Consider the following 18580-nt stretch of genomic DNA (forward strand, 5'->3'; position numbering starts at 1 on the left):
TCCTGCAGGTCTTCATCCTGGGGACCTCACATTAGATTAGCAGCCTATTGGGCAGAGAATTGTAGGGTGTTTTTAGGAGGCCGTCCTCAAAAACAATGAATAAAACCCCAAACCAACTTGCCATCCCCCGCAACTGGAAAATATGCTCTTCACAGAGTCTTGTAATAAATTAGTGCCAGGGATGACATATCCTTAACAAAATAAAACTTCAAAGTCAATCAACATAATCTCTCTAATTTCTAAGTCAAACATCACGCTGATGTCACCAAGAGTCCCAGTGAAGCATGTTTGTTTTCCTGATTGTGAACACAATGTGCTTCTGATTTGGGTCTGCTTTGAGATGACTCTGCAAGGTAGAGATCATTCACTTTCTATGACTTATTTGGATCACACATCATTACTGTGGCTCTGTTTTCCTAGGGGAAACTGAATGTGGGTAAAATGGGTTTATGAGGCTGTGGATGCTGCTGTATTTTCCCCAGAGGTGCAAAGCGGCTCTGGACTCTTCCACAGGACACCTAAAGGCAGTTGTCCATTGAATTTTTCTTCTATTCTGCTGAGAATCAAACTCATCACAGGTGCCCTTTTGACATGTGGACTTTCACATTTTCAAGGATGTGTCCTGGGTTCTCTCCGCTCTGGAGCACAGAATTTCCCTCTGCGCACAAACTTTAAGCTATCTCTCCCTTTCTCTCCCTTTTATCCCCCCAATTGGCTCACAAGAGCAGAATGTTGTTATCTTCTAGAGGTTCGATATTACTGCATAGTATTCATGACCAAAGTGACAAGTCCCTCCACCTGAGCCCACTGGACCCTTTCTGTCAGCTCTCTCCGTCTAGTGGTCTCCTCGCTTCTCTGTCAGAATCTCAAGGTTTGTTTTTAATGGACATTGTTCTCTTGTTTTCATACTTGACATTTCTCATATGAGTGACAGATCTGCTATTTGCCCTTCTCCTTCTGGCATATTCTGCTTAGCATAATCCTATACATATCTTCAACAAAACAGTACTGTTTTTCTAAGTTGGACAGTATTCCATGGTGATCATGCACGTCTGTTCTAGGTGCATGATTGCAGCTGGGTTCTTTGTAGTTTGGGGCTCCTGAAAATAGAAGAGTAATGAATAGAAGCACTAATTTAGCTGCCTGAAATATTGTTCTTTTTCATGCTTATTAGATACGTAAGAGAGGATTGTTAGATAGAAGGGCAGGTCTTTTGGTGCGGTGGATCTCTACATAGTTTTCCACATAGGGTAAAGAGGATGATATAGTCCTACCAATATGAATAAAATTCCCCTGCGTTTCCATGTTGTGATTTTATGCTCTTATTTTTGTTATTTCTTTCCTTCTGACTGCTTTGGGCTCCTTGCTTTTCCGTTTGTAAGATCTTGAGCTGTGCAGTCTAGTTATTTATGTGGACCCTTTGTTCCTTTCTGAGGAATGATTGGAGAGCTATAAATTTTCCCCTTTGCACAGATTTAGCTGCGTCCCATAGTTTCTGGTAACTCGTGTCTACGTTTTCACTCGTTTCCAGGTATCTTCTGAGTTTTTCCTTGAATTCCATTGTGACCCTCTCATTGTTCAACATTGTGTTGTTCAATTTCTGTTGTTTGGTTTGGTTCTCCGTGTCTGTGCTTGGTAAACTTCTATCTTCAGTGCATTATGGTCTGTAAAGATTGTTGGTACAATTTCTGATTCTACTGAAATGTGTTTTGTTGTTCTTTTTCTGTTCTTTGTCATCATTATTTCAGTCCTAAGAGTAGAATTGGTGGATAGAGGGGTAGCATTATTTGCTGAGATTGGGCGGACGGGTAGAATCTCTACATAGTTTACCACGAAGGGTGAAGCCAATTAGAGAGTCTCTCAATATCAATAAAAATTCCTTTACTCCACATCACCGGGGTGCTTGGTATTTTTGTACTTTTTGAAATAGGCATTTCTGCTTAAGCGACATGGTAGTGTTGTTCTCACTTTAAGTTATCAGAGTATCAGTGCTGACGAGCTTTTCCATGTCCTTGTTGGTCACCTTATATGTTTTCATTGAATAAGTGTCTGTTCAGCTCTACTCACTTTTCCATTTTTCAATAATTTTTTACTTTGCTCTTCAGTTTTCTAAGTTCCTTATGTATTAAGATATTCGCTCTTACATTGTCAGAATTACTCTCTGTGACTATTTTCTCTCATTCAGTAGGATGCTCTTTTGTTTTGTTGGTAGTGTATTTCACAGTGCAGACGATTTTTTGCTTGATGACATCGGCATGATTTACTTTGGTGTTTGTACCTGCCAGTCGAGATGGGTCATGTAAAACAATGTGAAGCCTGTATCATTAAGGTCTTACCCTCAGCAATATATCGTGTGTTCTGGTCAAACATCAAAATCCTTCATATATTTTGAATGAATGTCTACGCATGATGTGAGAGACTTAACCAAGTACTCCTGTGTGTGATAATGCAGTTGTCTGAGAACTAGTTGAAGAGAATTTCCTTGATGCCATATATATCCCTAGTCCTTTCATTTTACTTTTCTGCCTATATATCTGAGGGCTTATTTTCATCCTCTTCTTCAGACTCTGGAGGCGTGAGTATATGCTTACTTGGTCTACTATCACATTGTTTGCATTACTATACTTTTAGAGTGCAGTTGAAGTAAGCGATGCCATGCCTCTCCTCATACACTCAACCTTTCCCTCCATCAGAACAACTGAGTAGATTTGAAAATCTTTGAAATTGCATACAAATTTTAGCAATGCCACTTCCAGATTCAGCACTTTCTTACTTTTTTGGAGGTCTTTGTAATATCAATTGGGGAAAGCTTAATGAACAGTGAAATAATTTGGAGCCTATGGCTGGGCTATCCAAGCCTTTTTGTTTCTCAGAGAGAATCATTATCATACTGTACCAACCAAGATCTTTGAGACAGGTATGTGGATTTTGAAGCAGACCTTGGGTGAGAAGCTGCTTGAGTTCTGGCTGGCTTGAGTTCTAAATTCTGGTTTTATATAACTTGGCATTGCCAGATGAGATGTTTCCAACTTAATCCCCATGCAGATATGGTATTTCTTATGGGTCAGTTATTATCTGCAACACAAGCTTCCTTGTTCAAATGAAGCTTTTGTCCTGCCCTTTGATGCCCCTTTTGCTTGCTGACCGTTGCCTTCACACACCTGTGGACCTTTCCTTCCTTGGGCAATAGGAGATGCATGTGGAAAGCTGTTGCAGAAAAGTCCGCTGCAGGACGAGTGAGGCCCTACTTACCTTAATGTTTTGCCTCTATCCACCCACCACTCTGGACATTTCTCCTGTCCAAGGTGATCTGGTTGTTTCTATTGTGTGGACGCAACGCTGCTTGATGTGAAGGGAGAGAAAACCAGTCTGCCGCTATTATCCTGTCATAGTCTTTCCATGTTCCCATAAAATGAGTTTTTTCTTGCAATTTGGTGGAATCTCTGTTGAGGATGTGTGTGACAGAGAAACATCGACCAGCATTACTTTGTGACAGAGGTGTCTCTGACTCAGCCAAAGGTGTCTCTGTATCAGGGACACTTGTGGAGCCCAGGTCACACATATCCTGCAGGAGAATGGCCCTCTGCATGATCTCTGTGCTGAGTGCATTGCCATCCATGACTTTGCTCAATTGCCTCCTCAGCTTCACAGCCTACCTTCCACCTTCCTGTCATCTTCGACCTCTGCGCACACAAAGCACCTGAGCCATCACGTCTCTACAAATACTCCTTGCTTGGGGACACACATCTCAGAAGGGCTCTGTTCTTTACTGAATTTCGACAGCCCTAGTTCTTGCTTGAATGGAAGTCTTTCTTACTGATAGAGCTCCTTTCTCTCTCCATTCTCAGTCACTCGTCTTGGTATTGCTATCAGGCCACCTTTCTTTTACCCAAAAGATACTTTGATTTTTACAGGAGAGCATATTTAGTGCGTGTGAATTTGAGTCGAGTAGATCTTTGCATCATTTGTTGTTGCTCTGCTGTTATTTGACTCTGTGACTGCCCTGGCCTCCTTTTACTGACCTGCTCTTCCATTTCATTTTTGTTGTATTAGAGGCCTGTAAAATTTGTATTATCTGCATCAGTGTGTCCTCATGAGGAAAAATAGTAATAAGGACCTTCATGACCAATGTACCACGTTGGCACCACTTCTAATCCTAGGTCTATTCTCATCCCATTGATTGCTTCTGCCACTCTGTTCTCAATTGGAATGTCACATTGTTCATCTTATGGTATTCAGATGCCAATGAATTTGTTGCTTATCTTTATTCAGCTACTCTCTTTTGGGTGAAGTCTGTTCATTTCCTCTGAAAAAACCGAAGAACAAATTTCATTTTTTCATTGACCATACTGTCCCTTGAAGAGAGAGGTTTTGCCAGGGGCCCAATCCAGGCTGAACTCAGCCTGGTCCTGTCAGGGGCTCAGACAACCCAAACTGATACCTGGGTTGCTCTGGACCAACCAGGGTTACACCTACAAGTGATGTAGGGATCCTGAACATTGGGAACCATAGTCAAGGCCTCTGGAATTTTGCAACACCGCAGATGTCTCCGAGGCTCCTGAAGACACAGAGCCTCATCACATCGGTTTGCACATCATTTGCTGTAATGAATATTAATCCTAGGATACGTTCGAATTGACAGGAAATTCAAGCTGCGCGTACAGCATAATCCAGTCAGCATACTGGAGTCTGCTCTCTCCCGGGACTCGTTCCTTCAAAACAGTCTCCAGGCCAATGACCATTCCCTGTCCACCCAGCAGGAAGTTTCCACAGAGGAAATCAATTGCTCACAAGCATGGTGATCAGTAGGTCTGTGTACTTTCATTCACACATGCATGGCTGAAAGTAATTCCCTTCAATCAAGACTGTTCTACACAGTCACAGGACTATGTAACCTCTGAACAACCAGACACGCACTCGTAATTGTGGCACTAGAGAGGAGATAGGCTAATGGCAATTCATAGGCTCTGTCTTTCCAAACAACTATGATCCTTGCTCAAAGCAGAGGCTAATAACTCAGCAGAGCCTTTTCTAGAATCTTTGGCCAAGACTTTGCAGCCTGGCACGCTGAGACATAACTTCAGTCGAGGGAGGGAGAGAGGGATGGAAGCCAAACCTTGTGACCTACACGTGTCGCTGTGGGCAGGACCAGGAAGGCTCTCTGGGTACAAATGACCCTGCGCTGCCCAGGCTCCCGAGTCCAGCTGCTGACTGCTCATCCCTTGCGCAAGCTAACTGCTCCCAGCCACAAACACCATGAAGCTGTCCCTGTGTGCCCTGCTGGTCGCTCTGGCCCTTTGCTGCTACCAGGGTGAGTACATTTCCCCCAGCAGACTAGCATCAGACCTGAACTCAGAAAACGACTTAGAGGGGCCTGAACACATCCTAGTTCAAAATGTTTCCTCTGTGAACTGTTCCCATAAAGCATATGGCTGTTCCACTGGAGTCCTATCACTTCTCATCATCACCAACTTCCACTTTACATGACGGGTTCAGTGTGATCCCTTTCCAAATGTTAGGAGGGAGAAAGAAGTAGGAGATTCGGGTGTGAGGGCTAGAAGGTATTGCATGGCTTAAGTTCTTGCTTCGCATGTGGCCATTTAATCCCCAGCACCATAAATGTTCCCATCAAGGACTGTCAGGTGTGGTCCCTGAATATTTTGTGGGTGATGGTCCAAAAACTTCAAAGAAAAGTAAAGAAAGGAAATGATGCAGATGTGAAACCTTGTATAAATACTCAGCAGATCCTTGAACTGGAGCCCAAAGTTCCATGCCTCCACATTGCCTGTTCCTAGTCAGGTTCACAGCAGTCAGCAGTACGAGTATAGCAATGTGGGGAGAAAGATAATACAAATGAGTTCCAGGTAGCAGGCAGAGATCAAGAGATCACCGTATCATGTCTTCTAATAACACGTCAGATTATGATTCAAAATTTTCCTTTCCCGTCTAGATCCTCTAAGGGGTCTGGGTCACCTCATCTCGTGTTGTCCTCCTCAAACAGCGGACAAGGGATGAGATATGCACAAGTGTTCGATGAGAGACAAATTTGCTCTTATATTGTATTTTCTTTCCCTCCATTTTAGCTGACGCAGCCATGACTTGCCCAGCCCTTGCGGGAGATATGAGTTCATTTGTCATCAGCTCGGAAAGTGTCTTTAAACTATACCTTGCTCAATTTCATGCCCCTGATGCTGCTGTGGAGGCCAAGATGCTTTGGAAGACCTGCTACAATAATGCCGTGGACCCTGCAGGGAGAGCTCTAATTGCAAAAACTTTGGTAATTTCTTTTTATTTCTACTTAGGTCTTTGAGCTGGGTTGCAGAGATTTGAAAGAGATTTGGGAATGATCTTGGCATGGGGGTGGAGAATCACCCCTTGTTCTCTTCTAATAAGTGGAGCCATGCCCACATGGCAGGTTAGAATTTTCCACCTGCCTACAAGAGTAGCTGTACTGAGGTACAGAGCATCCTGGGAGGTCCCCTCTGTACCCGCAGCCGACGACCCTCCGAGGGGAAATACAGGCCCCATGGATCATGTGGAAGGGCCAACGACCTCCTTCCCCGTCCCTGCGTGCGGTGTTGCTAACATCTGCATAGGGAATGTCGTGCAGATGTGAGAGAGCTGAGGGGAACCTGGAAGCTGTGATGTAGACAGGACAGGCTTGTCCTTGGGGGTCTGCTGCCATATGCAAGCCTGTACCCTCTGGGCACCTCATGCCCTCACCCACCAATCTCTTACCCCTGTGCAGTGGGCATAGACCCCACCTGCACTGCTCCTGCTGCCCGCCGCCCTCACGGCTTCATGCAGAAAGGAGATGAGGGAAGATGTAAGATGTTCCACCAGAACTGCTGACTCGCAGGCAGGCCAAGGCTCATCTGCAAATATCCACGGGATCTGAACAGTCCTGCTGACAGGCACCTCACGATCCATTTCAGAACTATCAGCCAGGAGTCTGAAAGGACCACTCCATCTTCCCATCCCTGTCGCTACTTTAGAGTCCCCAGCACCCTAAGGAAGTCAAAGAGAAGGATTTGACGCGAGAATCCAGGGAATATTTGTGGGCTGCTCTGTCCGCGGCAGGAACCAGCTGTGTGTCAAAGACCCCACGTGTGGGCAGCTGTGCGGGATCCTCTTTTCTGTGTTGCCTGAAATAGCATTGACATCCTCAGGGATAAGCTGTGTGAACCTGTCAGCTCTCTTGCAGAATAACTGACCACCATGTTTTTCTGTTCTTCCCATTACAGACGAACATTCTTGCGGCCTGCTAGAAACAATAATAACAAGTCTTCTATCTGTCATCTATGCCTTACAATGATCTAATGAATTTCAAGAAAATGTCAAGGTTTCACTCTCTCTTCTAATAAATTACTTGCTCAACACACGTCTGCTCTCTCTTTTTTATGCAGTGGTGTATAGCTTTGTGTTTGTAGAGAGGTCTATGAGGGGCTCTTACTGGTCATCAATAGTCGGATGCAAAAAAGGAATGGGTTATTACCCTTGACAACATGACTGCAGTGATCCCAAGAGAAATACTGCTCCAGGGTTATTCTGTATCTCAATACATACTCCATCTTTGGCCAATGAGTGACAATGATACCTTAGATTTGAAACGCAGAAATTCAAGCATTCCTGTCAGTCTTCTTTGAAACGAAAGTTTATGGCCTACTTACCTGTCTAATCTTATTTCTCCACATGGAACTATATCAGTACGTCCTCATCAGAGCCATCACCATCTGTGTGTTTTTTCTCCACACCATGTTTCCACTGCTGTGTATTTATAGGTCGTGGTTCCTAGTCTACCCACGCATTTGTGCATAAGGGCAAGGCTCAGTCATTCACCTCTCTCGTTAGAACTCTGCACGCTCCCATTGACCATGTGACTGCGAACCCTTACTCACACCTGGGCTAATGGTCCATTACAGCCACTCAAGAGCTCAGAGGACCAGAGTGGTGATTCTCTCTGTGACCTCCATTCTTTTGGCCTACTGTGATACAAAGAAATTTTCTTAAATTCTCAGTGTAGCGTCAAAACAACAACAGGAGACCTCAGTCTTCTTCCCGACTCACTCCAATCTCTAGTCCCCACCCCTAGCTTGTGGACCCACTCAAATGAACGGACTAAGAGAACTGGACCCTGAGAAACTCTTTTTTTGTTTCTTTAATGTAGGAGTACTAGTATTTGTCCCGCCATTGATGAAGCTGATTGAATGGAGCAGGAGCTCTACATGACTTTTAAAAAAAATTTTTCATCGAGTATCTGTGAGATAGATCATTAAAAAACTGCTCATAATTGGGTTTCAGTTATTTAATCATACTGCATCCATCCCTACACCAGTGTACATTTCCCAAAACCAATGTCTCCTGTGTTCCTACCACTAGCCCAAACACCTGACCCCCACTCTCAGCCTCCATCTATGGGAGGAGTTTTATTTTTGTTCTCACCCCGCTTTTCTTTTTGTCTATTATGTTTTGCAATACAGGTACTAAGTGGTCATGGTGTTTGTTTACGGCATTCAATATTTTTTACTGGGTTGCTCCTGATCTAAATGCGGTTCCATCAGGCAATAATAACCCTGTATTGCTTTTCTCTTTCCTTGGTGTCATTTGTCCGTTTAATGAACTTTTTGTATAGACACAGGAAGATAGTTGAGGCTATGCCATGTAACAAAACTAGACTCTTAGAGGAGATGCTGAAGACTGGACGCTGAGGACCAGTTGCTGAAGACGAGGAAGTCGATGACGAGACATTGAGGATGAGCAGGAGAACTGGGATTTTGGGATTTCGCACTATGAAGAAAGCTACGACTATGATTGCACCAGACCAGAAGACGATGGGCAGGAGAGAGAAAGTAACCGACTGCAGACCAGCCCTCGGGTCTGGTTCCTGGGTCTCCAGTTCTACCGATTGTTCGCTTGCCATCTAGCCTGGGGAGCCGGCTCTTGACCACCGAAAGCTATAGTCAGCCTGCGCAGGCCTATCACACACCTCTTTTCTCTTTATTTGAATACTGGAAGGGCACCAGGACAACTCTCCCCTCCACCCCTTTACACTTTACAAACCCTTTGCATTCTAGTAACTGAACTACCTTATTTAGGGGTAGATCTAAATCTCGGGGAGAGGGAGTTTGTGAAAGGGCCTATGTAACACATTTTTGATATAGTCCCATGTGTTGTCTTTTGCTTAAGTTTACTTTACCAGTGAGATCAAATCATGAGTTTTCTCAATATACTGTGTGGCTTTGGTCAAATGCTGAAGTCTTTCCTTCACTGGACTTGATCTTTGTGCCTAGTGTGAGGCAGGATTATAGTTACATTATGTGAACATCATTCTGCAGTTTTCCCCAAATCAGTTGCTGGAACTTTTTGATTTGTGAGGATGGTGTTGTTGGGCCCACGGTTGGCTCAGGTGAAGTGGAAAGGAGAAAGACATTCACTTTCTCCCAACTACCTCTGCCACCGGAGACCCAGGGTTACTGGGTTCTCGTCTCACCTCGCAGAAAGGAATTTCAGGATTGAACCGGCAGTGAAATTCCAGTTGCATTTTGTGGTTTTGAAGGGAAACAGGGCAAGAAGGTGGGAGAGAGCGGAGAGTAACGTGCCCAAGTAAAATGATCAAGTAACATGCTTCGCCGGCTTCTCCAACGACGAATGGAGCCCCTACACATGTCTCAGCATTAGACGTGAAAGCTATACATCTCAAGTGGGGATTGAGGGTGACACGTGCTCAGGCACCACTTGTACTCGGCCACATGTGCACATGCGGCACAGGGGCTCGAGCAGCATATGAGTGCCTTTCCTTTGTTCAAGGTGGCCTGTAGAGGGTTTCTCTAACCTGTCACCACGAGGGTCTCCTACCTAGATAAAGGTCCGTTGCTAAGGAGGTTACGAGGGAGGTTGGTAATAGAGATGGTCTTCTTTGAAATTCCTTCCCTTATCTTTTGTTTCTGCAGGAGCTTCTCTGCACTTGTTGCTATAGATAGTGAGGGTCTTTCCAGGCCCTAATTCCTCCTTTTCTGCAAGGTTTACTTTTGCAACTACAGGAAATTTAATGGCCTCATCTGGGAAGAAGATCTTCCCTATATCCTGCTTGCCTACATTAGGTTCCTGACTCTTGATCCAGGCCTATGACTTTGTCCTCACATTGGTGAAGTTCTTGGTTTTCATATCTGACGTGGATACTCTTTCCTGTGCTCTCGCTCGTCTTCCAGAATTCCTAGAATTGCAATGTCATTGTACGTAAAGCTAATCCATAAATTCTTTGTATCTTCATTTCGCTTGATTGTTCATTCCTTCTTCTGCTCTGGGTTGGATATTTTCGCGCATCTTCTCAAGCCCGCGGAATTGGCACTTCCTGGTTTTCCTGATTGCTTTCCTGGTGGCATCACTACTGTTGGAGCACGATTAGATTCTAGTTTCAAAATTCCCAATAACGTGTACCTCAGGCAGGTCTGATGTTCTTCGTTTAATCTCCTTTCCTATGATTATTTTAGTTACTTAGTACTTTTAAGATTCCATACACATTTTAGAAGGGTGTGCTTCAATTCTTTGAAAAGCATCATTGAATTTTTTAAATATATTTTTCAACCGAATCACTATGAGATAGAGCATGACAATATTGCTCATGGTTTCATTTCAGTCATACAATGTTCTAACACCCATCCCTCCACTAGTGTAATTTCTCAGCTCCAGTGTCCCCAGTGTCCTTCCCAGCATTATAGAATTTCAATAGTTATTATACCTCTACTACCCAGCCACCGCTAGGCTCTAGGCCGCTTTCCGGAGCACAGGACACTTAATATCCATCTTTCATAATTTTCGCACCATACTAGATGGGCTCCAAATCTTGTATGAACCAGAGGAACACCTGTAATGGCGAATGCATGCCGCCCTCTAAGCCTCCATCCCTCTCAGAGAGCCCGGCAACTAGAGAAATTATCCCGCTCGCTTGTTAGAGCATGGCAAGCTACCCGTGGTGTATTCGATATGCTGAAAACAGTACTAATTATGGGCCTCATTTGTCTGACAACAAAAGAGCCTTCAACATGGCAGCTTTAGGAAGGATGAGCAAGGAGAGGCTGATAAAGTCTTGGGAATGAACAGGACTGCCAAAATGAAGAAAGACTAAAATGACTGTTTGTACTTTCAACGCTCATATGCTGGCATCAGAAGCATCCATCGAGGACCATATGGTGCAAGCGCAGATGATCAAGTTCAACATGGTTGATCTTAGAGGTCCTCTAACCCATTTTGGCACACAGAGCAGCTTCTTACTGAAATGCATCTAGAGTGTGAGCTGTACTACAACCGCGTGCTGCCCAGGGAAGGATTTTCCCTCTCTATCCTGTTTTTCTGCGTGGGAAATGGTGGCGGAGGCAACTCCCATGTGGCGAGAGCCACCACCTAAGACTCCCAACCCAGAGGTATGAGTTTGCAGTGACGTGGCTCGTAGGCAATCATGGGATAAAAAGGCATTACCTGTGTGCTCTCCACCCAGATAAGATCCGGAGCTGCCCCATGCGAAATGGACCGTGTGTTCAAAAGAATATGATCCGAGAGGTCTTCTAACTCATTTTGGAACCCAGAGCAGCTTCAGACAAAAACACATCTAGACTGTGAACTGAGGTAAAATATCAGAAATGCAAAACTGTGCGGCCGCTGTTGCTGCCGCGCGAGCTCAAAGAGTCTTCATTCTCAGCAATGAAAAGAAATCATAAAATGATGCCTTTTCAGCAGGCCTGAGTGTTGGGGGAAAATTCCAAACAATAATAGTGAGTTCTCTATTGAAATGTTGAATGTAATCAAAGAATAGAGAAAATAAAGTGAAGATCATTAGCTACTTAGGTGGGGGGTTGGTGGGAGGGGGGATATTGGTGTTCTTGGTGGTGGAACATGTGCACTGGCGATGGGATGCGGGTTTAATCATTATATGACTCAGACTTAAACCTGAAAGCTTTGTATTTTTCTCACGGTGATTCCAAAAAAGTAAAAATATATATATACTAATAAGAGTGGCGTCAGAGGACATCCTTGCCCTGTGCCTAAACTCTGGGAAAAGGCTTTGATTTTTTACCATCGATTATGATATTGGCTATGAGTTTGCTGTACAAGAGTCATTTTCTACCTGGAGGTATGTTCCATCGATCCTTAATTGGGGGAGGGGCAGTTATCATTAATGGGTGACTGTTTGATTTTGTCAAAAGCCTTTTCCGTAACAATGGATAAACCATGTGACTTTTATCATTTGTTTATGTGGAGCATTACACATATTGATTTGTGTATATTGAACTACCCTTGCATTCCTGGCGTGAATCTCACGTTAATTGGTATAGAATCCTTCTGTTATATTGAGTTCACTAAGTTCACTTAGCGTTATATTTGACCTTTTTATTTAACCTTCTGGATCACACCTGGAGATTCTCAGGGGCTACTCCTGGTTCTACACTCAGGAATTACTCCTGGTGATACTCGGAGGATCAAAGGGATGCCAAGAATTGAACTTGGGTAGGTCCTGTGAGAGGTAAACACCCTACCTGTTGGACTATCTTTGTACTATCTTTAAGACTCCTGCGTTGCGTTTGACCTTTAAAAAAGATTTCTGTAAGCGAAAGAACCACTACCTCAACAGTATAAATGACAAACAGGAAAAATAATCACGAAAATTCATAAAAAATTCAAATAAAGGGACCAAGGATGGGAGGTGACAGTAAAGTACGCGCCTGATATGTGTAATCCCTCTGTTCAATACTGGGAACAGCCCAAACAAATTCTACTTTCAATTCACACTGAACACAGTAAAAGAACAATAAGCAAAGACCCTAGACTGTCGCCTTAGAAGGGGCAATTTTGCATGTGTTCTACTCTCATGGGCCAAGAGAAGAGAGGCATCAGATGAGGGTCTTGGAGTTGTTGAACAACTACACAGAAGTACTATTGCCATGGGAGACAAATCTTAAGAGATGAGAGACTAATACAAAACACATGCCATGGGCTGTGTATGAGATGGTATCAACACGAATGAGAAGTTTTATAGTCTTAAGGTTGAGGTAGGGAGAAGAGTGCCCTAAATATGGAAACAACCCAAATGTCCAAGAACAAATGACTGGATAAGGAAAGTACAGTACAAAGAGCACACAGAATGAAAAACTACTCAGCCACTAGGAAAAATGAAGAATTGAAGTTTGCCGGTACACTGGGGTGATCTGAATAGTATCATGATACGAGAAATCAGTCAGAGGTAGAGGGGTAGACTCAGAATGAATTCTCCTATGTTGGATATATAAAGAAACGGTAGGAAATATCACATTCCCAAGGGCATTTGAAACAAAGAGCAAGGAAACGGATCTTCAGTCGAAAGCTTTCCACTTGAGTGGTAGGGTGAGGGTGGGGTGATAAGTCAGGGAAGAGAACATTAGGGTAAACGTATAGGAAAAGCTTACCTGCCACCGGGAGCAGAAGGGAAGCCAGAGACATTGGTGGAGAGAAGTGGGCACTGTGATGGGATCGTTGTCAGAATGTTGTGTATCTGAAAGTCACTCATAAGTATCTTTGTAACTTTGTAATTCACAGTGATTAAAATTTTTTTTAAATTTTGTAAGTCTGTAACTGTACCTCACGGTCATTCACTAATAAAATTTTTTTTTTAATTGAGGATTGCTTGTAGAGACCAATGACCTTAAGCAAATTTCTGGGGCCTGCACACATGTAGCTAGAACTTCGCAAAGAATGTCATAGATCTCAAGGTCACCAGAATCTACCTCGGTGTGTGTCACAATCTGTTAGTGCCAAAAGGAGCTCAATCTTGTTACACACTCTTTACAGTCACGACTTCCATTTCCCTCTCTGGTTCTGTACTAACCAACAATGGGCCTCCAGTTCTCTTTGGCCCACCCCTACACCAGCAAAGAAAGATTATGTTGCAATGATGAGAACATACATCTCACTGATTCAGACAGACCTAGTTATGCTTCCAGCCCCGCATCCTATCTCTACAGTGAACTATCTTCATTCCCCAAACACTCCAGTGAACTAGCCAAACTTATCATCATCAAGTCATGAGGTTTCTGAATGAATATATCATAAGTGTGTCACCAGGGCCTTACATTTTATAAGGGCTTGATACCATACGTATTTGTGTTTTCTTGTGTGAGAGAATTAAATCAGGAACTCACTCACACATGTGAGGCATATGTTCTTCATGAGTCAGATCTCATGAGGCACATCCACTTCCAAACCTGTGACTTTTCTATTAGGAGGACCATGATTTAGGTTCGAATTGCTTTAGTGTTGCAGTCATACCAAGTCGTTTCTCAGAACTCACTCCTGCTATCTCTGGGGTGCCATATGGAGGTGCCTCATAACTAACCCAGGCCATATTAATTGAAAACTAGCGCCCTACCTATTGTACTATCACTATTCACCTCCATTGAATCTTGACCAAGAGATATTCTCCCACTTAATGACAAGCCTTCCCCCTTGCCTTGGGAATGAAGACTACCAAGTGTAGCAAGTATCATGCAACCATCACTATGAAAACAATATTCTAATTTCTAGCTTCCTTCTAACCCCCATACATTCGTGACTTCATCTCATAGGCAAAATGATGGAAAGAATCCTGTCATATACAATCCAAACAATAAATAATATTCTCGGATCCTGAACTGTTGGTCATCATTCCAGATCTCTCTTGAATTAGTATTATTTATCTTATGCTGGTCAATATTAGTTTTTTTGCTCCTCCCGCCCTGTACTGTCTTTCCTTAAGCTGTGTGGCTTTTTCTTCAATTAGGTACTCCTGTCACTCACTGGATTCCAAGAGTCATTATCCCTTATTTATCTTCTTACCTTCCAGTATCACCTGTGCTCAGGTCACACATTGGACTGGTCCTCCGTGCACTCTCTTCCATATCTCCTCCTATTCACTGTCATCAGCTGCCAAAATTAAAGGTCACTCCTACAGATGGCCCTCACTTCTTTCTTTTTTAATTCTCTCACAAACAGAAGAGAAAGAAAAAACTAAATGAACAAACCCAGCAAGGGAAACAAAACGTCTCTGGCTCTAAAAACAAAATTGGATACCTGAAGTTCGGGTAGGGGAAGGAGAGCATCAGATCTTGGTGCTATTGTTGTCAGGAAGGTTCAGAAGCAGTCTTTAGTGTAAATGTATTGGACGAGAGGCAAGTCTTACTCTTCGGTTCCATCTGCCTGAGACCTGTATGATCTCATGTTAGACATCAAGTTCTCTTCAAAGGTAGAAGATGAATAGGCTAATCGACTCAATATAAGTTTTCCCAACAACCTCTTTTCTCATTTAACACCTCTGCTCTGAGACCCCCATTCTCTACCACTAGTAAACCCAGTATCTCTCCCACCCTCTCCAGTCCCATCTCCCCCCTCCCCAAACTGCCACTATGGCAGGGTATTCCCTTTTGATCTTTCTCTCTCTGATTAGGTATTGTGGTTTGCAATAAAGGTGTTGAGTGGCCATTGTGTTCAGTTTCTAGTCTATATTCGGCACACATTATCCTTCCCCCGCTTGACCTCCGACCACATTTTTCTTGGTGTTTCCTTGTCTGAGTTGCCCAGAATGAGAGACCAGCCTTAAAGCCATGGAGACAACCTCCTGGTACTTATTTCTACTAATCTTGGGTGTTAGTCTTACAGTCTATTATTCTATATTCCACAGATGAGTGCAATCTTTCTATGTCTGTCTCTCTCTTTCTGACTCATTACACTTAGCATGATACTTTCCATGCCGATCCACTTATATGCAAAATTCATCATCTCCTTTTTTCTAACAGCTGCATATTATTCCATTGTGTAGATGTACCAAAGTTTCTTCAACCAGTCATCTGTTCTAGGGCACTCGGTTTTTTTCCAGATTCTTGCTATTGTAACCAGTGCTGCGATGAACATATAAGTGCAGATGTCATTTCGACTATACTTTTTGGCTTTTCTGGGATATATTCCCAGCAGTGGTATTGCTGGGTGAAATGGGAGCTCAACCTCTAATTTTTGAGAATCATCCATATTGTTTTCCAAAAGGGCTGAACTAGTTGGCATTTCCACCAGCAGTGAAGAACTGTCCCTTTCTCACGACATCCTCTCCAACAGCGGTTCCTTTTGTTCTTTTGGATGTGTGCTAGGCTCTGTGATGTGAGGTGGTATCATGTGGTTGTTTTGATCCGCATCTCTCTGATGATTAGTGATGTAGAGCACTTTTTCATGTGCCTAACAAAAGGAGTTTTAATCACTCCAGATCCTTACTCTCTCTCATTCTTTCTCTGTTGATCTCAAAAACCACGTGATTTACATGTATATTAATACATTATATATCATGTTGATAATCTCCTCATCGGCCACCGTCCAGAACTCATGGCTGTTTCTCGGGAAAGGAGCATAGAATAAGGCTCCCATAACCATGCCATCGGACTCCAAGCCAGGCAGTTTCCACTTGCGGTGTCCCAAAGGGGGGCGGATGATTGCCCTTCATGCCCCCAGGGACCCAGACCCAGCAGCTGACTTCCACAACCCAACTGACACCATGCTCAGGTGGTTTTCCACACTCTCGGGCCGAGCCTCACACATGAGTGAACCTATTCCTGAACTGCTTGGTTGCGACACATCAGAAGACACTCCCTACTCATTTCCCATAATTACCACACCATACTTAAGGTTGTGATAAGCAACAAGAAAACTTCTTGAAGATGGCGTCAACGCCAAACAAAACCCTTGCACTCTCCCGAACACAGCTCACCATCTCACCTTAGACAGTGCGTGGCTCAATACACCAGGTAGGAAACTCTGTTGTGAGCCCTTCTGGACATCACTAGTTGTTTTGTAGGATACAGATGTTGCGGCATCGGTGGGGCACGGAGGGCCTGCGGCAGGGCTGACTCTCAGCGCCATCAGGCATTGAACCAGCGGCGGAGCACGACTATTAATGGCCGCCCAAAAAGATACTGTCCCTCTCGGAGAACCTGGTAAGTGACCAAGCATATCCCGCTTGCACAGCAGGGCCACATAATCTACCCGTGACGTATTCGATATGCCAAAAGCAGTAACAGTAATATCAATGTGCTCTACTTGTTCCAGGAGTGAGCAGATGCCATTGGGCTACACTAATGTGCAACAGGGACGAATGAAGACATTACTGTGCCCTCTGGAACAATCCATGAACAATGGGATAACAGTGATACAGTGATAAAGTGGTCATATATGTATATACATGGATATATTATATGTTTGTACATATAATAAATAATAGGTGTATATCATTTATATGTTATCCTTGCATGTTATAGATATTTTTATTTATATAGAACATAATTGTTTATAGTTTATAGAGAGATATTTACATATATATAAAACAACTACTTGATCCACTCATTTGCCATTGGATATTTTGGATGTTTCTATATCATGTTATACTAAGTGCTGAAATGTACATAGCTCGGTTATGTACATGTCTTTTCAAATTAGTGTCTTTGTGTTTAAGAAGGAAATGCCAACAAGTGGAATATCTGGGTTTGATAGGAGTTCCATTCCTACATTTTTCAAAGAACTCTCAACACTGTCTCAACAGAGCATGCATCAGACAACAATCCAACCAGGAGCGGATTTGGGTTCCTTTCTCACCACAACACTGCCAATATTGGCTATTTCCAAACGTTTTATATGTGTTATACTCACTGACAAAAGAAAGCTCATTACCATTTTGATTGAACAGAAACTGATAAAAAGAAAGTCACATGGAACACTTGATCATGTCCTTATTTGTCATCCTTATGTCCTCTTCATGGAGATGACTACTCATTTTCTCTACCAATATTTAATTTAAAAAGAATTTTTGTTTATTTCTGTTTCCTCTCGCCTGATCAGTGGCGAGTCCTCTTTAAAGATACCTGTAGCTTCAATGTCATGGAGGGTTTTGCCCACGTTGTCTTCAATGTACCTTATGGATTCTGGTCTGTTGTTGAAGTCTTTAATCCATTTCGATCTGACTTTTGTGAATGGTGTTCGGTATAAGTCTGAGCCCATTTTTTTTTTCATGTAGCTGTTCAGTGTTGCCAGCACGTTTTGTTGCAGAGGCTTTCTTTGCTCCCCTTCACATTTCTTGCTCCCTTATCAAAGATGAGATGATCACATATTTGAGGGTTTTTTTGTGTAAGCGTATTCTAACTTGTTCCTTTGGTCTACTGCTCTGCCTTTGTTCCAGTACCATGCAGTTTTAATTATTACGGCTTTGTAGTAGAGTTTGAGGTTGGGAAAGGTGATGTCCCCCATCTTCCTTTCCCCCAAAATTGCTTTAGCTGTTCGTGGGGGTTTGTTGTTTCATGTGAATTTTCGGAGTGTTTTGTCCACTTCCTTGAAGAATGTCATGGGTATTTTTATAGGGATAACATTGAATCTGTATAATGCTTTGGTAAGTACTGCCTTTTAGAAAATGTTAATTCTCCCAATCCATAAACAGGGGATGTGCTTCCATTTCCCCGTGTCCTCTAGCTTCTGTACCTCAAAAGATACAATGACCAGAATACAAAGGCAGTCTACAGAATGGCAAAGGATATTCACCCAATACCCG

At 43.2% G+C, this 18580-nt stretch overlaps 1 protein-coding gene across 1 annotated transcript; it reads left to right on the top strand.

Moving 5' to 3' along the window:
- The first annotated feature begins 5180 nt into the window (after positions 1-5180).
- LOC129406126 (secretoglobin family 1D member 2-like) lies at positions 5181-7381 on the top strand. The gene is made up of 3 exons (XM_055144134.1): positions 5181-5311; positions 6084-6277; positions 7245-7381. The coding sequence occupies exons 1-3, from the start codon at positions 5257-5259 to the stop codon at positions 7266-7268; spliced, it is 273 nt and encodes a 90-aa protein (XP_055000109.1). The 5' UTR covers positions 5181-5256; the 3' UTR covers positions 7269-7381.
- The last annotated feature ends 11199 nt before the right edge of the window (positions 7382-18580 follow it).

The sequence above is a fragment of the Sorex araneus genome, chromosome 6, assembly GCF_027595985.1.
Source record: "Sorex araneus isolate mSorAra2 chromosome 6, mSorAra2.pri, whole genome shotgun sequence".
Taxonomy (NCBI): Eukaryota; Metazoa; Chordata; class Mammalia; order Eulipotyphla; family Soricidae; genus Sorex; species Sorex araneus.

What these genes read in the sequence shown, in the direction of transcription:
- LOC129406126 (XM_055144134.1), top strand. Translation starts at nt 5,257, where the DNA reads ATGAAGCTGTCCCTGTGTGCCCTGCTGGTCGCTCTGGCCCTTTGCTGC. An exon ending in GGCCCTTTGCTGCTACCAGG is followed by an intron (nt 5,312 to 6,083) that starts GTGAGTACATTT and finishes CCTCCATTTTAG; the next exon opens with CTGACGCAGCCATGACTTGC. An exon ending in CTCTAATTGCAAAAACTTTG is followed by an intron (nt 6,278 to 7,244) that starts GTAATTTCTTTT and finishes TTCCCATTACAG; the next exon opens with ACGAACATTCTTGCGGCCTG.